Source organism: Triturus cristatus, chromosome 4_2 (genome assembly GCF_964204655.1).
Source record: "Triturus cristatus chromosome 4_2, aTriCri1.1, whole genome shotgun sequence".
NCBI lineage: Eukaryota > Metazoa > Chordata > Amphibia > Caudata > Salamandridae > Triturus > Triturus cristatus.
The window spans coordinates 819,927,060-819,947,034 of NC_140586.1; the positions used below are offsets into that span (position 1 = coordinate 819,927,060).

Sequence of the window (19,975 nt, forward strand, 5' to 3'; positions counted from 1 at the left end):
CTTACTCTGGAATAATGGAAATTCCACCCAGGTCCACTAATTCCACCCAGGTCCACTAAAGTTGCCTTTTTTTTTTTTTACAGTTTGCCAGCGTTGCAGCTGATCTGTGGGGAAATGATTCTGGCTGTTGCGCAAGACCAGATGCCACCTCTCGACTGCTAGTCATGGTCCTGATGGTGACACGGCATACCTCCCTAGGCCTAAAGATGGGATGCAGGACAGTGAAGATTGTAAGACACCCATCTGTAGAGCAGTGGTTGTTGTGTTATCCCGCTGCCACTAACAGCTAGGGCAGCCCTGAGTCACATTGCGGAAACAATATCTGGAGCCGGAAGTGCCGGTCCCTCTTGGGTGGAACATACGACTGCAGGGAATGGATTAGGTGGAGTCAAGCATCATTGCCTTGTTTCATGATGGGTCTTCACCTGCCTTTCACACATTGCTACAGCAGACAAGACCTGCAAACTAACCTCACCATTGCCCAACAACAGCGAGAGCGCCCTCAAGGAATGTGGAGATCCTGACGTCACACCATGATTCAATGACAGGCATTCATGTCCCATGCCACACACTTACAGGGGTTGGTGGTAACTCCCAGGAGGCCAGAGGCACCTGGAACACGAGGTTAGGATAACTGGATGCCAAAGGACCACAAAGCACCAAGAAGACCTTGGGTTGTCCCATGAGGCTTCTGGGCTTGTGTTTCAATTATAAATATTTCAGTCACTCTCTCGTCTACAGGGCTAAAAGTGAGAGATGGGAAAGTAACCGTGGTAAAAAGCCCCGAAGAGCTGGACAGCTGAACTAGGACAGGTGTGGTGAGGGCCACAGGACCGAACCACCCAAAGGAGCTCCCGCGGCCCAGACATCACCACGTTTTCAAACATAGAACAGCATCAGAGGGTCACTGAGAAGGAGACTGCAGCCTCGCCTGAAAACATTGTAATAGAACAGAACTTTAGTAGCATCCTTTAAAAGTCATGCAAACAATGAGTAGGCATCTGCCAAAGGTCTGCGCCCAGGCTGCAGCCGCCCTTTCAATATCCACCTAGCTGCAGCACCCCGGCCAATGCATCTCGCCCCCAGGTCTGTAATATACCTAAACAGAGCACTGCGCGCGCACCTCCAGCCTAATGCCAAAACCTCACCTATTGCCGCGTTAAGGTCACACCCTGCTCAGCCTATGTTCCTCCATCCTAAATAAATGTCCTCGCGGGGCAGCTGTGGGGTCCTCGCTCTGCTCCATGGCTACGTCGTATTCCTTATCTGGACATATCTCCTTAGAATGTGACTACACCCCTCCCAAGCCCTGTAGGGAGGCAGACAGACACCTGTTCACCCACCCACCCCCACCATCAGTCCCCTCTCTCAAGGGAGGCAGTGCAAGTGGACGCACATGCGCAGTGTCTACCCAGGGCTTGGATCGGATTGTTTTGAACTTTTCGTGTCTCTGGGGTCTTGGAAAGGAAATGAAGGACCAGCTGGTGAGAGGGCTCGTGCTCTCTCCCTTCAATACCAACCATTCTTGCGTCACATGTGTAGCACATGTATGACACGGGCTTCTCCAGCAGGACTAAACTGGACTATTGGCAGGAAAGTGTGCAGCTGGGTTGGCACTGGTGCATGATGTGGATAGAGTCGTGTAAAGGTTTTGTTTCGTCAATGTGTGTGAAGAGCCCAAACTTTGCCATTTCCAAACCCTGCAAACGTGTCTGGTTTACCTACGTCATCGCGCTGCAAAGTTTTTCTCGGAGTGATCGAACCCAGCAAAGCTAGAAAACGCGGGCAGTCATCTTCACACAATTATAACTTGCGGAGAGCTCGTGTTTGCTTTGTGTACTGTGCTTTTTGTTCGCATTTAATACGAATATCTGCAACATAACGTGAATATTTTCACGCAGATGCAGCGACTAAAAAAGTATGCACACTTCGCGAAGCTGTAAAGTCTCCCACAGACCCGTGCAAATGGTGTAAACAAAGTTTACATCTTTGCACATAACTGAAAGTGGCCCTGAAGTACTGACAGTCCCAAGTACAGTGACCCCTTTGTACTCAGGGATGCCACTTATGCAAGAAGTCACCGGGCCACTGATGGCTAGAGACACAGGCTGATAAGTGACCCGATCGGCCACCACCTCAACCAGTATACCCATTTCACACTGCACGTGCCCACCCAATTTGCTCTTTTCACCAGCACCTGCCCACCCAATTTGCCCATTTCGCAAGGCACCTGCCTATCTAGTTTGTCCATTTCAACCAGCACAAACCCATCCAGTTTGTGCATCGTCGACAGCACCTGCCCACCCAATTTGCCCATTTCACACAGCATCAGCCTCCCTCAATGTGTCCATTTCACACAACACAAACCCACCCAGTTTGCACATTTCAAACAGACACAAGCCCAACTTGTTTGTCCATTTCATACAGCACAATTCCATCCAGTTCAGTTTCACACAGCACAGACCCACCCAGTTTGGCTATTTCACAGAGCACAAGCCCACCCAATTTGCACACTTCACATAGCACGGACCATCCCAGTTTGGCCATTTCAAGCAGCTCAAGCCAAACCAGTTTGTCCATTTCAAGCAGCTCAAGCCAAACCAGTTTGTCCATTTTCGATGGCACCTGGCCATCCAATGTGCGCATTTCACACAGTACAAGCCCACCCCACCTAGTTTGTTCATTTTACACAGCACGGGCCTCCCCCAATTTGTCCATTTCGCACAGCACAATCCCATCCAGTTCAGTTTCACGCAGCACAAGCCTACCCAGTTGACCCATTTCATACAGCACAAGCTCATCTAGTTCAGTTTCACACAGCACAAGACCACCCACTTTGGTTATTTCACACAGCACAAGCCCACCTAATTTGCACATTTCACACAGCACAAGCCCATCCAGTTCCATTTTACACAGCACAAGGCCACCCAGTTACCCAGTTAGTCCATTTCACACAGCACGGGCCATCCCAGTTTGGCTATTTCACACAGCACAAGCCCACCCAATTTGCACAATTCACACCACACAAGCCCATCCAGTTTGTCCATTTCACACAACACAAGCCCATGTTATGTTATGTTATGTTAAGCAAACTTATTAAGCGCAAGGCTGCCCCAACAACGGGGCGTCCCAGCGCTGACAGACAGGAGGCTATAGAGAGGAAGACTAAAGAGTAGAGAAAAGCCAGGTTTTAATCAATTTCCTAAATGCCCAGTGATCTTGTGTGCTCTGAGCAGCAAGAGGGGCAGCATTCCATAGGGCAGGGGCCATTGCCCCAAAGGAGCGCCCCCCTGCGCACTCGGGGAGTACAAGCCAGGTGCAAGGCAGCGGAACGTAGGGCTCGAGTCGGAACATATGGTGAACTGAGCCCTTGCAGGATTGGAGGGCCTTGGCCATGTAGGATCTTGTGCGCAGTAGAGTCTTGAACTGGACTCTCTGTTCAATCGGCAGCCAGTGAAGACGGCAAAGAAGATTAGCGGCATGGTAGTGCTTTAGTAGGGCAAAAAGAGTGCGGGCTGCCGCATTCTGTGCCCGTTGGAGTCTTTTAGTTACAAATTTGTTCACGCCGAGTAAGAGCCCGTTGCAATAGTCTAATCCAGACTGCACTACAGATTGGATGATCATTTGGCGGGTGGGTGCATCGAAGTTTCCCAAGATGGGTTTCAGGCCGCGTTAAGAGGCCAAAACAAGTCCCCGCCACTTTTTTTGCGTGGTTCTCAAAGGAGAGGGCATTGTCCAACAGGACCCCTAAGTTCTTGACACGGTTTTCGGTAAAGGGGGTACCTAGAGCCGTAGGCCACCATTGGTTGTCCCATTGATGGGTATCACTGCCCAGCAAGAGCACCTCAGACTTAGAGTTCAGTTGCAATCAATTATTTGCCATCCAGTCTGAGATGGGCAGAAGATCCTCTTGGGATTTCACTTGGTCCTGTTTAAGGTTACTGGAAAGGGTAAATACCAGTTGGGTATCGTCAGCATAAGATACCATACTGATGTTCCGTGATGATCCCGTTCCATTTCACACTGCACAAGCCCACTCAATTTTGTTATTTCACGCAGCACAAGCCCATCTAATTTGCACATTTCCCACCTCACAGGCCCACCGAGTTCAGTTTCACACAGCATGCATCCATTCATTCAATTTTCTTATTGAACACAGCACAAGCCCACCCAGTTTGACCATTTCACACAGCCCCAGCCCTTCTAGCTAAATGCAGCCAGTGATGGCACAATTAATGCAATAGGGCCTTATCCAGGCTCACCTGCCTCCCCTCCTGGGTTCTTGGCCAGAATGCTCCTGTGTGCCCACCACCAGGAAACACTGAGCCACATGTGGTGCAGATTTAAGATGGTGGAAAAACCAAAGCAAGGGCGTTGATCTTGAACCCGTGTGAGATGGGGGTCTGCCCTGCGGCCAACCTTGAGCAGTAACTGCATGGACTCGAGAATCCAGAGGAAAGTGGAACTCGATGGGCCTGGGGTCTACTTTAACTTCGGCTGTGCAAGCGCGTGGTGATGTCCTGTGTGTGAGATCAGTGGTGGTCTCCTCAGTGCAAAGATACAACCATGTGTGGTTGAGAAGGACTCACCTACAGCTGCAACAGGGCCTAGCACCTGCCAAGGACTTATGTTTTGATAAGAACTTTACTCCGCTAACCCAAAATATCTTCAGCGGGTCTAGTGGCTTGGAATGGCAAAGACATTAAAGAGGGCCTTTTCCTGCCAAGCACCCTCCCATAAAACACATTGTTCAAAGACCCCAAAAATGTCATCTTCTCCCAATTAAAATGTTAACTATCGGGAAGCAGATAAAAAAAAGTGACTGCATTTATAGAAAAACTTTTTAAGTGACATCGGTGGAGCGGCCACTCAAAAAGTCTTACAACTCTGCTCTGTGTTGCTTTCTAACCTACAATAAATCCAGTATTGGGATTAAAAAGATATAATGCAAACGAGGGAGCCAACATTCAGGGCGGAGCCACACAGCGCCCCAGAAATGTTCCCAGTAATGGTATTCACTGTGCGCCTCTCTTTCTCACTTCAGCCGTGCAGACAGCGCTGTGATGTTCAGGGACCTCTTTTCAAGGCACACTTGGCCAAGTACAGTGGGGCATCCTATTGGTTCTCGGAGGCCCTTGTGTAGTGGCCGAGGAAGCTTCGGTCTTCCTTTTTGTTTCAATCTTAAGCCTCTCTGAACCTCCCTCTGTGCGCCCTTAAGTTACATCCTGGGTCTCTGGAATCATGCGATTTTGCAGCAGTGGCTTTTTTCACAGAGTGAATGGTTTGCCGCATTTGTCACATAATCATTTGCTGCATAATCTGCCGATTTTAACACAAAAAAAATGTTTCTAGCTCAAACGGATCAAAAGTTACTGAAAACACGGTGATATGAGTTACTTTTTCTTGAATTTGAGGCGTGATAGCTGCTCAGTATAAAGTGCTCCACTGCCCCAGTAGACGGGGCAAGAGCTTCATATACGGGGCATTTAATTACACGTGCTTAGCCATTCAAACCTCCTAAATCAACTCTGACATCAGCACTCTTAGGCGGCCTCGTGCCTGCCTTCCTTGTGTGTATTTTCCGTACACTGTGCGAGGTGGATAAGAACAGCGGTTTGAGATGTGCCAGCAATTTGCCACAATGTCTAATAGTTGTAACCACAAGATGGCGACAAAACACTATAAAGAACGTTAAGGCACGTCATCAGAGTACTTTTGAAATTCACTACAAAATCTTAAATCACAACATTCACAATTCAAGGTATTTATACCAAATAAAATCCTCTCTGTAGTAAACTTGTAAATAAATTGCTCCTACTTGCAGCAAATGAGTGTGGTGCTTCTCAGAGAAAGTCAAAGGTGCTTGACTCTTGAAATGTGTGACTTTTGAAGCTTTTTTTGAAGTTTTTTATAGAAAGAGGTCGACCCTAAGGTATTGGACCTCTTTGCACGATCACCACTTACATTACATAAGGTCACATTCGTTTTTATTTTATTTTCTAGGCACTTGGGAATAAGTGATTTGCCTAGAATCAAACGCTGTTGAGCCGACGCCGTGACTCGAACCTGGTCGGTAGCAATGGCCGTAAATTACGTTACAAAGACTCCAAGCTTTGTAACGAGAACGGTAAAGTGTCTCAGTATCAGCGGTTTGTGCTCAGTGCAATTAACGACATTTGTATTTTACACAGCGCTGCTGCCGTTTCCTGCTGCCTTCTGTTACTGCAGGAAGGTTTTGCCCAGGGGGGTAGGGGGGGTAGGGGTGGGAGGGCTGGAGATGGGGGGATGATGTCACTCCTGCCTCACAGTTTGAAGCTCCAAATAGAGTCCCCTTATTTAAAATGTTGTATTACGCTGCCCATTGAGACAAAAGATCACATGGGGTACGAATGGGAAAGCGAACCTTTTAGGACACCCTATTCACTTTCCCTAACTTTGACCATTTTTAGAGTAACTTGGCAAAATAGGAAAAAATGTCCAAACTAATTTAGTGCTGTTTGAGGCACATTGGAAAACAGACCAGCCTACTGGTTATAGACCACTAAAAATCACAGTTCTAATGGATTTCGTTTGGAAACTGAACATATTTCGGGCAGTGTTTAACCGGCAACTCCAAATATCCATATATATTTCACTTGAACATTGCTACAGGGGAATTGCTTGAGATGCGGGTGCATTAAATAGGCCTTTTTCTGAACAATTTGGTAAATAAATCTCATATTTTGCACAGAGGACACATAATCAACACACACAGAGCCACTAGACAACTCCAGAGGCATAGTTGAAAATAACCTCACGAGAACCCCCCTCACAGTCGAACCGACCACCAAGACGCGGCTAAATTGTATTCTCCTAAACTGCAGATCCGCATCTAGACATGCAGCCGATATAGCTGACCTGCTACTCACTGACGATCCAGACATTCTAATCCTGACGGAAACATGGCTAAATGAAGCTTCTACTCCCATCATGGACATCTTGCTACCCCCTAACTATGACATCACCAGACTAGACAGAACGGATAGGCCAGGCGGTGGGATAGCGTGCATACATCAGAACAATCTAACAGCGACCAACTCCAATGCCCCCGCTTTATCCTCCTGTGAATACCTCTGCGTAGACATCACTAGTAATAACAAACAAATATGTACCTTTCACACATTCTACCACCCTCCTGGAGATAACCTCACATTCATAGAACACCTCATGGATATTCTAGCGTCAAATGACAGCCAACAAAATAAGCAAATATTCCTGGGGGACTTCAACCTTCACTGGGATGACCAGAACGACCCAGGGTAAGCAGCCTCAAAGCTTTCCTCTCAGACCTTAATCTTAACCAAATTTGTAACAGCCAAACACACGACAAAGGCGCAACTCTCTACCTAGTAATCTCCAAAGTGGACTCCACACAGCTCGACTCGATCCTCCCCTGCGATTGGTCTGACCATCACGTCATTACATTCCAAGTCATGGAACCGGTTAAACGACTTCCATCACAACCCCTGAGAACTAAGGTCTGGAAGAGAAACCTGAAAAACGTCGGCTCTGACCTTCTAGCATCCTCTAATTCAAACCTAATATGTCCCCCGGAAGACTTAGCCGATGTCCAGGGGCTGACCAATCACTACTTTCACTCCATGAACAACCTACTTGACAAAATGGCCCCTCTTCAACTGAAAAGAACTTCCACAAAAGACTCAAAACCTTGGTATGATGGGAGACTAAATGAAGACAGACGTTCACTTAGCGTAATTGAACGACGTTGGAGATCCGCACCCTCAGTTGACCAACACAAACTACTAAGAACCTCCAGAAACGCCTACTTCAGAAAGATCAGAAAATCTAAAACCGACTTCTTCAGGATTCAACTAGACCAAGCCAAGAACCGCCCCTAAAGGCTTTTCGTTCTTATCAAAGCTCAAACCAAGAACGCACCCATTCTCCCTAAGGCTATCCCTGACACTCTACCCAATTGCGATGAATTCGCCTCCTTCTTCGCTTCAAAAACAGAATCCATAAAATCAGACCTACTCAAGGGCCTCTTATCCCTCTCAGACTTCATTCCTCTGTTACTACCTCTCTGGACCAAGATCATAAATACTTCCCTCCTTCAAGGATCCATTACAGACATCCTGAAAACAGGTCAGGTATCCCCTATCCTAAAGAAACCAACAGCTGACCCTTCGGATCTGAATAACTATTGTCCGATTTCCAACATACCTATGCTAGCCAAACTCTTGGATAAATGTGTTAACATGCAGCTGAACAGACACATTGAACAATTCAACCTGCTTAACCAATTTCAATCATGCTTCCGTGCAGGTCACAGCACCGAATCAGCCATGACACATGTAATTGACGACGCTCTAAAAATCCTGGACCAAAACGAAGCCTGTTTACTAATCTTCCTCTACCTGTCATCAGCATTTGACACCGTCAAACACAGCAACTTGCTAGAACTCCTGAAACACAGAATGGGTCTGTCTGGAGCTGTATTTAACTGGTTCGCCTCTTTCCCCCAACATAGATCCCAACGATTCAAGGTCAATCAATCCCTGTCCAACCCCATGCCAGTCGCGTTAGGAGTGCCGCAAGGCTCCTCCCTCTCACCCACCCTTTTCAACCTCTTCATGGAACCACTCACCGAACTTCTCAGTCTCGCCAAGATTCACGTCCATATGTACGCGGACGACACCCAAATCTACATCAAGATCCACTCACTCGAAGACATCAAATCGCTCAACACAACACTACAAAAAACCCAAAGATGGCTGTCCGAAAACCATTTGAAACTAAACTCCCTCAAAACTGAGTTCCTCTTAATCGCTCCCCCTAACAAACCATCCACTATCCTGGACTGGCTGAAGCACTTGACAGCTCTCAAAGGACAACCTCTCATCGTCGAAGCAGCAAAATCGCTAGGTGTAACTCTGGACAGTAACCTAAAGATGCAGAAGCATATCAGCGCCTCCACAAAAGGAGCCAACTTCCACATGAAAACCCTGCGAAAAATGAAACCCTTTCTGCCAGCCTACGATTTCAAATAAGCAGTTCAAGCCCTAGTAATCCCTAGAGTGGAATATGGGGCAGTAACCTTATGCGGCCTCCCAAGGTCGGAGACAGCCCCGCTACTCAACTCAACTCAGCTGCGAGACTCATCACGGGCTCAAAGAGAACCTCTCACATCTCCACAGACCTCAGAGCCCTCAACTGGCTACCGCTTGAAGCTAGAATTCATCTGAAAATCGCTTGTATGACGCACCAGGCCCTACACCACAATTCCCCGCACTACCTAGTTCAGAAACTGGTGCTCTCTGTGGGCACGAGAACCTCCAGGAGTGCCAAGACTCTTCTTCTGAAACCACAACGATTTGCCCCAAAAAAAAGCTATAACCGGTCCTTCTCTGGTATGGCTCCCAGGATCTGGAATGCTTTGCCCATTGAAACAAGATTGAACCCTTCCACTGCCTCCTTCAAAAAAGAAGTGAAAGCGATCCTCATGGCCAAATTCACGTGAATATATTTTATTACTAGTTCTGTTTTTGTGCTCCATACTGTTTTTTTTTTCTCTCGCTAGTTTTTACATTTCCGAGTATGTATATGTGATTCACTTCTAACTTAGTTTGCTATGTCTTCTCTTGTTTTCTACATCTGACGTGTAAAGCGCTCTGATACCCGCAAGGGTCTTGTTCGCGCTATATAAAACCGGCAAAATAAATAAATAAATAAATAATAAAATGCAAGCCCCTGTCTTACCAAGACAGGTATCAGTAGGACAGTGGTACCCTGGTTGGGTGTCATCTGGAATCGAGTTGTGAGGCCCTGCACTCTTCATATACGTTGGCAAGGGTCAGGATATATTTCAGGGCAGACAGCCACTGACGTGTGTCAGAACTTTACACTGTAAAATGTTTTCTGTGGCGCCCAAACACATCACTTGCGCACAGCACAGAAAGGAATAGCAAACCAAGACCTGCGCGGCCCAGCCGAACTTTCTATTCCTACACGTGCTTCAGGATTATGACCTCCGCCATGTCCCTCATCAGGAGTAGCTCTCACGCCTGCTTCTGCCGGAAGTGAATCTGCAAGTACAAGGCATGCGGGAACGTCGCACTGATACAGTTCACGAATAGTCCCACTGTTCAAATGTGGTCAAATCCAACAATGTATATTGGCCCAAAAATGGGGAATTACCGAGGGACTCCGGCAAGCACACGCTGCGTGGTTATTCCCCATTTCCCAAGAAGCACTCTATGTGTATATGTAATACTGCTGTATTTTGGAATCCCGGAATGACGGATACCCATGGTACTGGTAATTCTGACGACAGGAGTACCTTTCAGATATTCCCACGCCCCACGTCAGGGGTACCTTTGTCTCCAGTCTGTCTTTTCTCTAACCAAGGGGTCACCGTCCCTCAATTCACTGTTTTCAAGTTTCACAGAACTTTCTGGAGTCACTGCACAAGATTTCTTCAGCAGGCGTTTAGTGGTTAAAATACTCGTCCATGGGGACATTTGTTGCTATGGAATAAAGTGCAGTGGTGGGGTTATAAGCATCACACCGTCCAACAAAAAATGATGCTCGATCCACGCCAGAAGGATGTAAGACCGAGTCAGCCCTGCCAGAACTTAACACCAGAGGCTCTAAGCAGCAAACAGTTGCTCAACAAGTACTTCACTGGTATTAGCAACCTACAAAAAGTAGTGTTTACAGGAGTCTTCCTAGGGGCTGTTAATAACAATCATACCATCTAATAGAAACATATAAAATGAGTAACTGTAACAACAACGATAATAAGAATAGATTATTATAATTATTAACTCGTTTTATTATTTTATTTTAGCAGTTTTTTGTTTACTAGGGTGTTCATTATAAGTTTTATTTAGGTAGCACCCCTATTAGTATTAGTGGCAGCATTAGAATGCACAACACAAATCCTAAAACCTCCACTTGCTTGATTAATAAATGCGATTATTAGCCAACACATTGTCTTGTTCGGCCTCAGAGGGATGAAAAGCGTAGTCAGTCCTGCCCTGATTCAAGACGATGACAAACGGTGCACATAACTCATTGAACTGATTTGCAGTGCCTTTCATTAACATACTAAGTTTAAAATATGCTCTTTCGAGTTTAGGAGATGTGGTTTAGTGCCCGAGAAATTACTGTCACTGCCCCGGCCCTCCCTGCCTCCAGAGACATTGCACTGTGGGGAAACATCGGAAAGTCTAGGCCGATCAGTCTCTTTATGCCAGGCTGGTGTGGGGTTCAGTATGCGTCCTATATCCTAAACTTCAGAAAATGCTTTAGTATTAAAACTGAATTCATGGAGCACGTGTGTAAAGTTTACCAAGTATACCTTGAAAAAATTGTTAAATTAATAAAATCTTTTTTTGTGCAGCATTCAGTGCAAGGGTTAACAAAATCAGGATCCTCTACTGGGCACATAAACAACTGGGTTACTTTGAATTTAAATCTGCATTTCATATTGGGTCACGTGGAAAACCACTAAGAAAATATTGACTATCGAGTAACTAAAAATAATGGTACTCGGTAGGGATAGTGTGGATGCTGAAAACAAGAACACCAGTCATGGTGGTAGGGCAAACACCGTCAGACTTCAGAAAAATAAATGTGGGGGGCAAAAAAATGTATGTGGGGGAGAAACTGTCCTTTACATATCTACTGGCATTCTTATACTGGATGTAATAATAACTGAGCAATATTGCTTAAAGTGCAGGGCAATACTGGATGTTAATGGCCCTCTCTAGCATTAAAGGCCAAGTGTGACTGATGAGGCCCAAGGCAACTAAGAGTTATTAATACCCTTACCATAGGGTGATAAGGTGATCAGCATCATTGGGATTCAAGCATGAAGCCTTCTGTGCTCTACAGTGGGTAACTTATTCCGCTGAGCTATCTCACAATGTCTTATCATAACTGCTTCAAAATCAGCTGCTGAAACAACATGACACTACATTAGGAGGGCAGCATCACAACGCCATGTAATAATTTTAAATAAATTTACATATGGGAAAATCCAGGCAGCGTTTTTGGGGTCAAGGGGAAGAGGAGGTTGCAAATGTGTCAATAAAGTGAAGACATTTGAGCAGCTAATGCGATTAAACAAATAAATAAAGTACCAATGAGGCCGTTCCCTACATGCCTCCCAGAAACGGTGGATTATCGTTAAGCTCTTGAGTTTTTAACGAAGAAAGTTCCCTACAAAGGTGGTTAACTCTACTTTGGAGGTCTCCTTAAAACATGGCTCTCCTGGCTATTTTACACCAAATAAACAAAGTGAGTGCATCTTACTTTTTTTTCTGGAAATTTGGTGTCAATTGGATGGGTGAAAGCAGGATATGTTAATTTCCGATGAAGCGCGTCAACCTTAATTATTACGTTACAAAGTTCATCCCTTTAATATATCGATCTAAACACACACATTCTCTAATTTTTGTCCTGCTGCTCCATTTTGGCCTAAACTTGTTGCAAACTTTAGCCACATAATTTTGGGGGAACACTTGGTTCAGATGGATGAACAAGGATTGAAGTTGGAGAACCATGCAGAGAGCGTTTGTACATGGAAAGAAGAGTGAATCTCAGGTAAGGGTTATACATGTATACAGAGATATGCACTTTATACACATTTATTGCATGCTTGGCGATATCAAAACCCATCCTAAGGTTTTCAATCTGCAAGATTGTTAAACCCCTGCAACCAAGGGAAACACAGCATGCTACAATTTCAGGGCTGAGTTCTAATGATGGTAGTAAACCTCAAGGCTGAAGGCAAAACGGTTTGTAATCGGGTCACCTCAAGATAGCAATATATATGGAATAAAGCACCCGTTCCATACATTATAAGGATATTGCAAGTCACCCTGGAGTTCTTGATCATATAGAGGAAAAAGTTCGAATTCCTTAATACGGTCACGGAAATCAGAGTTGACTTGGAATGTCCTTTATCCTACGTCAAGGGGTATTTTACTCTGCATTAAAACATGGTCACAGTATTGTCTTTCCCACAAACCACTTGAATCCCTAGTGTCTTATTCTTTCAAAAGAAAAGAGATAGTATGTTTTCAGACTCAAAGAATAAAAGTAGAATCTGTAGTGCAAACTTAAACACACCAAAAAGCAGTTAGAAATTTGCTGTGAACATTTATTAGAATCAGTTTAACGTAAGTCAGATCAAAGAAATTCAGTAGCTCAGAATATCTAGAAACACTCACAGATTCTATCTTTCCTGTAGTGACCTATGTTGTGTAAAAAAACCACTTTTTTTGCCATTAATATCTCCTTTCTGCTGATCATTGTTCGTTTTAGAAAAACAGATCAGGAGAATGAAAAGCCTGGTCTTGTTTTTGTGTCTTAAACTGCAGCTATAATAATGCTTCATGGCTTGCCTTTCACCTTGGCTACTGGATATGGATGTCACCACTCTGCTGTAATAATGTATTGCAATTGTGCAGCTATTTCATTTTCTTATTACAGGTGGCAGGTGGCTAGAGACATCACACATCGGCTGTAATAAGGAAATTAGAGTCACTTTCACACAGGCATAGTAGGTGTTCATGTATTGTAATGAGCTAACTACCCAGAGAGCAACCCCTTCAAACCGAGGGGATAGTTATTAAAACCAAATGCTGCAATTATTTCCCCTTAGTTCCATATTAAATCAATCCCAAATATTCCACACGCATGAAACAAATAATACACATTCAAATGAGGGAAAGAAGCAAATGAAAATACCAAATGTCTAGAAAAATAATAATTCTAATCACAATAAAAACACATATTACATGGCATAAATTGACAAAGAAAGAGAAACTGTATCCTAAATCAAATCAATATGTCTTTAGGCCCATATACCTCCACTATGTATATATATCATAGGGCATTAATGAAATTCATCAATTGTAGGTAAATGTGCAGTTTGGGTGGATTGTAACACAATTACTTGTGGACGCGTTTCGGCGAGATGAACATTTAATTTCCACCTTCTTCAGGACCGAAACAATTTGTCTTTTCCATACAGATTAAAAACTTTGTTTTCTAAAAACATCTCTACTTATTCTAGTAATAATCTCAATTGTTGCTTGCCGAAATACAGTAAAGATAAGGACCACAGCACTAAGCGGTTAAGACCAGGGGACCAGCATCATCTCCGGACTTCACAATCCACTCCAATATCTATATTATACTGTTTTCAGCAGGAGAATGGTCTCTGGTGTGGGCCCTTTAAAAAGGTCTGACCCAAAAGACTTGTATTGAGTCCTGTCTATATCCACATGTAGTTTCAAAAATTCGCTGTCTAGGGGCCCCTTCAACAATATAGGAACAACAGGCACTCCCAGAATACAGGCAACCTATTCTCCAGGCACCTGGCCTTCCTTGCAGTGCCTGGGTGGCTATAGACTGGTATGTGGAATATTTGGGATTGTATTTAATAAGAAACTAGTAAGGAAATAATTGCAGCTTTTGGTTACATGTATTGTAGGACAGTAATACAAGATCAGCAAAGAGTTCTGGTGACACCATGAACCACAAAGTTGGCTATAGAATTCCTTGCAAAAGTCAACAGAATCCAGAAATGGTAATAGAAGGCCATGATAATGAATACATGAAGATATGCTTTAAAAATGGGAAAGAAAGTACCAGAGTTTTTTTTAAATAGATGGTGAAGTGAAATAAAGTACATACAATTGTGATATCTAGCTTATCTATCTAAACTCTCTCTCTCTCTCTCTCTCTCTCTCTCTCTCTCTCTCTCTCTCTCTCTCTCTCTCCCTCTTCCTCTTCCTCTTCCTCTCATGGAAATATAGCTGAGTCACTTATTTCTTGGATCTCTATGTAGGTATAACTATATAACTGCATATAGATGAGGAAATACACACAAAACATTATGAATACTTATATAACAATAAATCATGAATCCACTGCATCATTGCAAAAGTATTTCTGGAAATCCACCAATCAAGACACCCATGGTGACACCACCAGCATCATCCAGGCACCAGAAACTCACCCATCACCACCCCATAAATACTGCCAAAGCCTCTAACATTTGCCGGCTCCTTGGGTAGCCACTGCAGATGAAGAGGGCGTATACAACACATAAAACAAGTCTACCTCTGAACGCTTACTAGCTCTAGCTACAATTCAATAGCGGGGCGCACAGATGGTGCTGCATTGCTCCAAATCACAAAGTCTCAAGTAAGCAACCATGACAGGAACTCCCAAACTGGTCTACATGCACCAGAAGATGCTCCCGCCAACCACCTACAGTGAGTGCTACAGTGGCAAGGCCAACATCCCAAAACCTTCTGACCACCTGACAAATTAATTGGGGTAGAGGAGGCGACTAATCCCCCCCCACCCCCCCCCCCCCCCCACCCCTATAAAAAACAAAGCATCCGCAGCCTTATTCAGTCGGTTCCAGAACCACGGATTACGACTAAAGAGGGGAAACCAAAAACAAATAAAACAGGAACAAAACCAGTTTAAAAAAAACCCCTACCATGCATAATCCCATCTCTTGGTGTTGGCACCACGGTCGCAGGGGGTGCGAGCTTCTCTCCCTGTAAAGTGCCCACCTCGACGACGCAGACCCAGGATATCGCTTGCTTTCTTCCTCGCTCGTTATTTTTTCATCTGGCGGGGAGCGCTGGGGGCGGGCTAGCTGCTGTTTGCGCTTTCCCAGTTCTGTAATTGGTCTCTTATTGTACGTACAAGTTGTGGTGCTTTTCACAGGAGCAGGGGGTGAAAAAAACAGGCCTACCGCTTCTTGGCCGTCAATATAAATGTGAAAATGGACAACACCCCATTGGGAACATGGTTCCTCCTTCTTTTCAACCAGTTTCCCATTTCCCCCCTTCTTCCTTTTTACAGCTTGTCGACCTGTCAAGCTACGAAAACTTATTGGGACCAGGCTACTGGGCGCCTGAGAACGAGAGATGTGTGGAGCCCCAAGTTCATTCACGTTTCCATTCTCCCGCACCCCCTACCCAGGCCTCTGTTCACCTCCCTTTCAAAGAAAAGTGCACTGAAGCCCTCCTTCACCACCCCCCCCTCCCCCAATGCCTCCCATGCCACCTCGTCGGCACACACACACAAGGCCCAAGCCACCAACCCCACAAGAGGACTTCTGACCCCGCCACCCGGGTGCCACAACTACCCGGGAAGCAAGCAAAATATTTAGCGTCGAGGAGCAGGGATGAATGAAAGGCGGCGCGAGAGCGCACGTGCGCGGATTGAGAACGAGGTGGCCCTGCTCGCGCGCCCCTCCCCGCGCGCCCACCGCGCAGTCTCGCTCCCTCGCAGCCCCTTCGAGGGAAATATCGAAAGTGTATGTTGGCCCATAAGAGTGGGAGAGCCCGTTCCCCCTCCACCCCCAACCCCGAGTGAATAATCGCTCTGGTGAAACAATAATGCGGCACTGAGCAACACAATTCCACTGGCTCGTTGTATGGTCTCCCCGGGAGCGCCACACAATGGTTCCTTGATGCATCGGGAAGTTGGTCAAGGCTCTTGTTGGGGGTTCCGTTTTTTCTGCCCCTCCTTTCACGTTCTCAACATTCGCTGCTTCTCACAAGCTCGGTCTCTTCCTCTGATATAATAATTACGGTCACGGTGGCCATTTATTCCTAGGGTGATCACAAACTGAATGGTCTGTTAATCAAGAAAGAATTGGTGTTATTGCCCATCTCAATAATACTAAAACCACCGACCTCAGACACATGAAAACAGCGAGTTGACGCTGCCGTGATTTGAGCGTCTAATGTGCGGACGAGCTCTGTAGCGGCGACATTCACTTGAGTGCCACTTCTTTCATCACCTTCAGCTCTCTCTGCCTCAGGGCCTAAGGTGAGCATCGCTGCCGCGAAGTGTCCAAACAGCGACATAAGAAAGAGCACGAGAGGAATCTTACTATTAAAATAAACAAAGCATAATTGCAAAGTCACGTGGGGCCAGATTTATGTCCATTGAATTGGATAAAAGTGGTAGTGATTTGCACCCCAAATTTTAGCGAATGCAATGGTACTTTGTGAACCAACCTATTTACTAATAAAGCATTTCACAAAATATTGAATCTCAGTAGGTAGAAATTCGACCTACCTCATGAATATGGATAAGTTAGGTCACAAATTGTGTAACCCCCTATGATTCGCTGCCGCAGATCACCATGTCTGTGATTCCCTTTAAATAAAGCATTCTTTTTTTATTTTATTTTTAAATGCACCACATTTTCCTTAAAGAACAGGATGCCTTTCCCAAAAAGAAAAAAGTTTGTAAACTCGTGGTCCTCGACAAGAGTTAGAACTTCTTATGACCCTAACAAACATGCAGTAACAGTTCAACAAGTTCATTACTTTAGGCCATATCCTACCAGGTCAAGACACTGAGTGCCATACACAATGCTGTTCCTCATTGCCCAGATGACGATCAGCCCAGTTCATGCACACTTTTATTCAGACTCCCCAAACCCAAGCCTCCCACCTTCTCAAACACACACGATCAGTCCAGGCCTAAATTTGCTTAAGCCGTGCAGACCAGGCCAGATGCCGACAAGCACTCGTCTACCCGACAGACGCTGTTAAAGATGGTCAGCAGCCGGCTAGTTAAATAGCTGGCCCATCCAATCTCCGCAAGCCACCGCAGCCCATGCAGATTCTTGAGCTGTGCCGGTGCCCAGACTGTTTCCCATTGCAGGGTTTCTTAGGGCCCGTTTAGTACTTTGGCGGTGTGGGAGCGGGACCGCCACGCCATCGCCCCGCTCCAATACCATTAAACCAGTGTGTGCGCTGCCTGCCAGATTACAACTTTTACAGTCACTGGTGGGGGATTCTTTGGCGGTGCCATGAAGTAGGAATAGCAATGGGAACATCAAAGGCACTACCTGCATGGCATGGAGTGATGCAGTCCATGCAGTGCAGGTATTGGGGTGCATACACAGTGGGCCACACAAGGGGCCACAACATGTGACCCCTGCATGCACCCCATGACCCTGAGGCACAAGGGGGGCCCTGTAGGGCCCAATTTGTTTTCTTTCTACCACGGTTTTCATGGACTAGGAACCGCCATGAATGCCTCGGCGAAGAGGAAACTCGTAATATTCGTGGCGGGACCTGATAGTCCACCAAGCATATTGCGGCCTCAAGAGTGCCTCACCACTGGTGGTTGCTGCAGTGCAATGGTGGTCTGACCGCCCTAGTTGTAATAGGGCAGTCGGACCACCGGTGTGGTGGTGGCATGACCACCACGCCACCATGAGATTCATTATCAGGCCTTTAGTGTTCATCAAGAGGGGCCATGGCCCCATATTACAATCATAACTCCTGTCAGGATAAAAGGGAAATCCTAAATCCAGGGCCGGTAAGGCGATCTTTTCTGTTATCTTTTCAAAACCACAACATCAAAGTCTTAGACAGACAAGCCTTTAAGGAGATCTTCCACAAACTTAAAATGGCCAAATAGAACAACATAGACATTCATTTTTTCCAGTAGATGTTCTTTGCAAAAAACAGAGGCAAATCACTATTACATCAGGGTCCAAGCAAATAAAATATGACAACAGTATAATACACAACCCATCAACATAAAACTGCAAACGGGTCCCTCCACCCTCACCACTGTCCAAAAAGAAGCCTTTGAATTAATTTCCAATTAACACGAAATATTCGCAGTGTTCAGATGTTCTTTATTCCATGACGCAGTGCAACAATGTTCACAGCCAACGAGTTTCGCCCAAGCATGGGCTTTTTCAAGGCTGTTTGGGAATCATACAAAAATATGGAATGTATCTTTACTCAGTACACATAGAGAATTCATGTACAAACCATAGTAAAATCAAAACGAAGGAAAAAAGACCTTAAAGAGTAGTGAAGATGAAAGGAAAAGAAAAGAGCATGCTGATGACGGATAGGGAGAAACGCCAAAAAGTTGATTCAAATATAAAAAAAAAAAATATAACTAAAATAAAACAGTGCGTAATGAACCGAGTTGGTGAACTACCGTGAGTAGGCTAAAATCACCCATGTGCCCCATGTGAGGCGTGCAAGAAACTAAACCTGCATAGAAGTGGCAAAGCATTTGGGCTAACTCAAGTGACTGGACACGGTTGCCAGAAAAGAAATGCACGAGAGCACAAGGTCATGGAATAAAGAACATCTGAACACTGCGAATATTTCGTGTTAATTGGAAATTTGTTCCTGTGTTGTATTACCTATATACAGCTTTTTACTTGTGTTGCCTCTCATATTTCTAAAAAACGTGTTGTATTTGTGGTCTTACAAGCAGCAGGCCATTTGAGGTGGGCAATACTAGCACTACTGCAAGGTGACAGGTCTAGGCTGTGCATTCGTATATAACCTAGCTGCTTTTCTCTCTTAGCCATAAGCCTTTGAATTACCTTGTCAGCAGACTCCTGTTTCAACATTCTGCATCTTGACATCCAATCAGCAGCCAAAGAAATCTAGCTGAAGCACCAAAACAACTTCAAACAAAAACTCATGAGGATACCGTCCCACACAAACAAACGAGACCCATCAATACGGTCACCACCCAAATACCGCATGTGGACACCCGCGACCTAACATCAGTAACCGAAAGCCACATATCATGACTAACCAAAAATTGATTTCAGAAAATGTGATTACCATCCTCAATGAACTAGTTCCAATGATAGTCAAAATCTTTCACATAGAGAGGCCAGGACAGGGAAAGTGCACCCCCTGCCACAAAACGTAGAGCTAATATGGAAAGAATGACCAGATATCTCAGTACTTGTCATTCAAGTGCAAGGCCACTAACTGTACCAGCAACCTGAACTGCTTAATCATCCTTTCAGTCTCCACCATGAAACATTCCTAGAATGGGTACTGCACCTACAGAACACAGTCAAGAAACTCATGCTTATAGGAGACCTCCACCCGTCTAAGTTTATGGTGTTATTTTACCTCCTGCCATT

At 45.2% G+C, this 19,975-nt stretch overlaps 1 protein-coding gene across 4 annotated transcripts in view; it reads right to left on the reverse strand.

Moving 5' to 3' along the window:
• Positions 1-19,975, reverse strand: part of SLC6A9 (solute carrier family 6 member 9) — a 563,820-nt gene that overhangs the window by 233,491 nt on the left and 310,354 nt on the right. Inside the window, exon 1 of one of the 4 annotated variants that reach the window (XM_085602776.1) lies at positions 15,527-15,646. The exons of the other annotated variants lie outside the window; for them this stretch is intronic. Coding sequence (XP_085458902.1) covers positions 15,527-15,541 — 15 coding nt within the window. The 5' untranslated portion in view covers positions 15,542-15,646. Of the gene's footprint in view, positions 1-15,526; positions 15,647-19,975 lie in introns of those variants that run through there. 4 annotated transcript variants of the gene reach the window in all.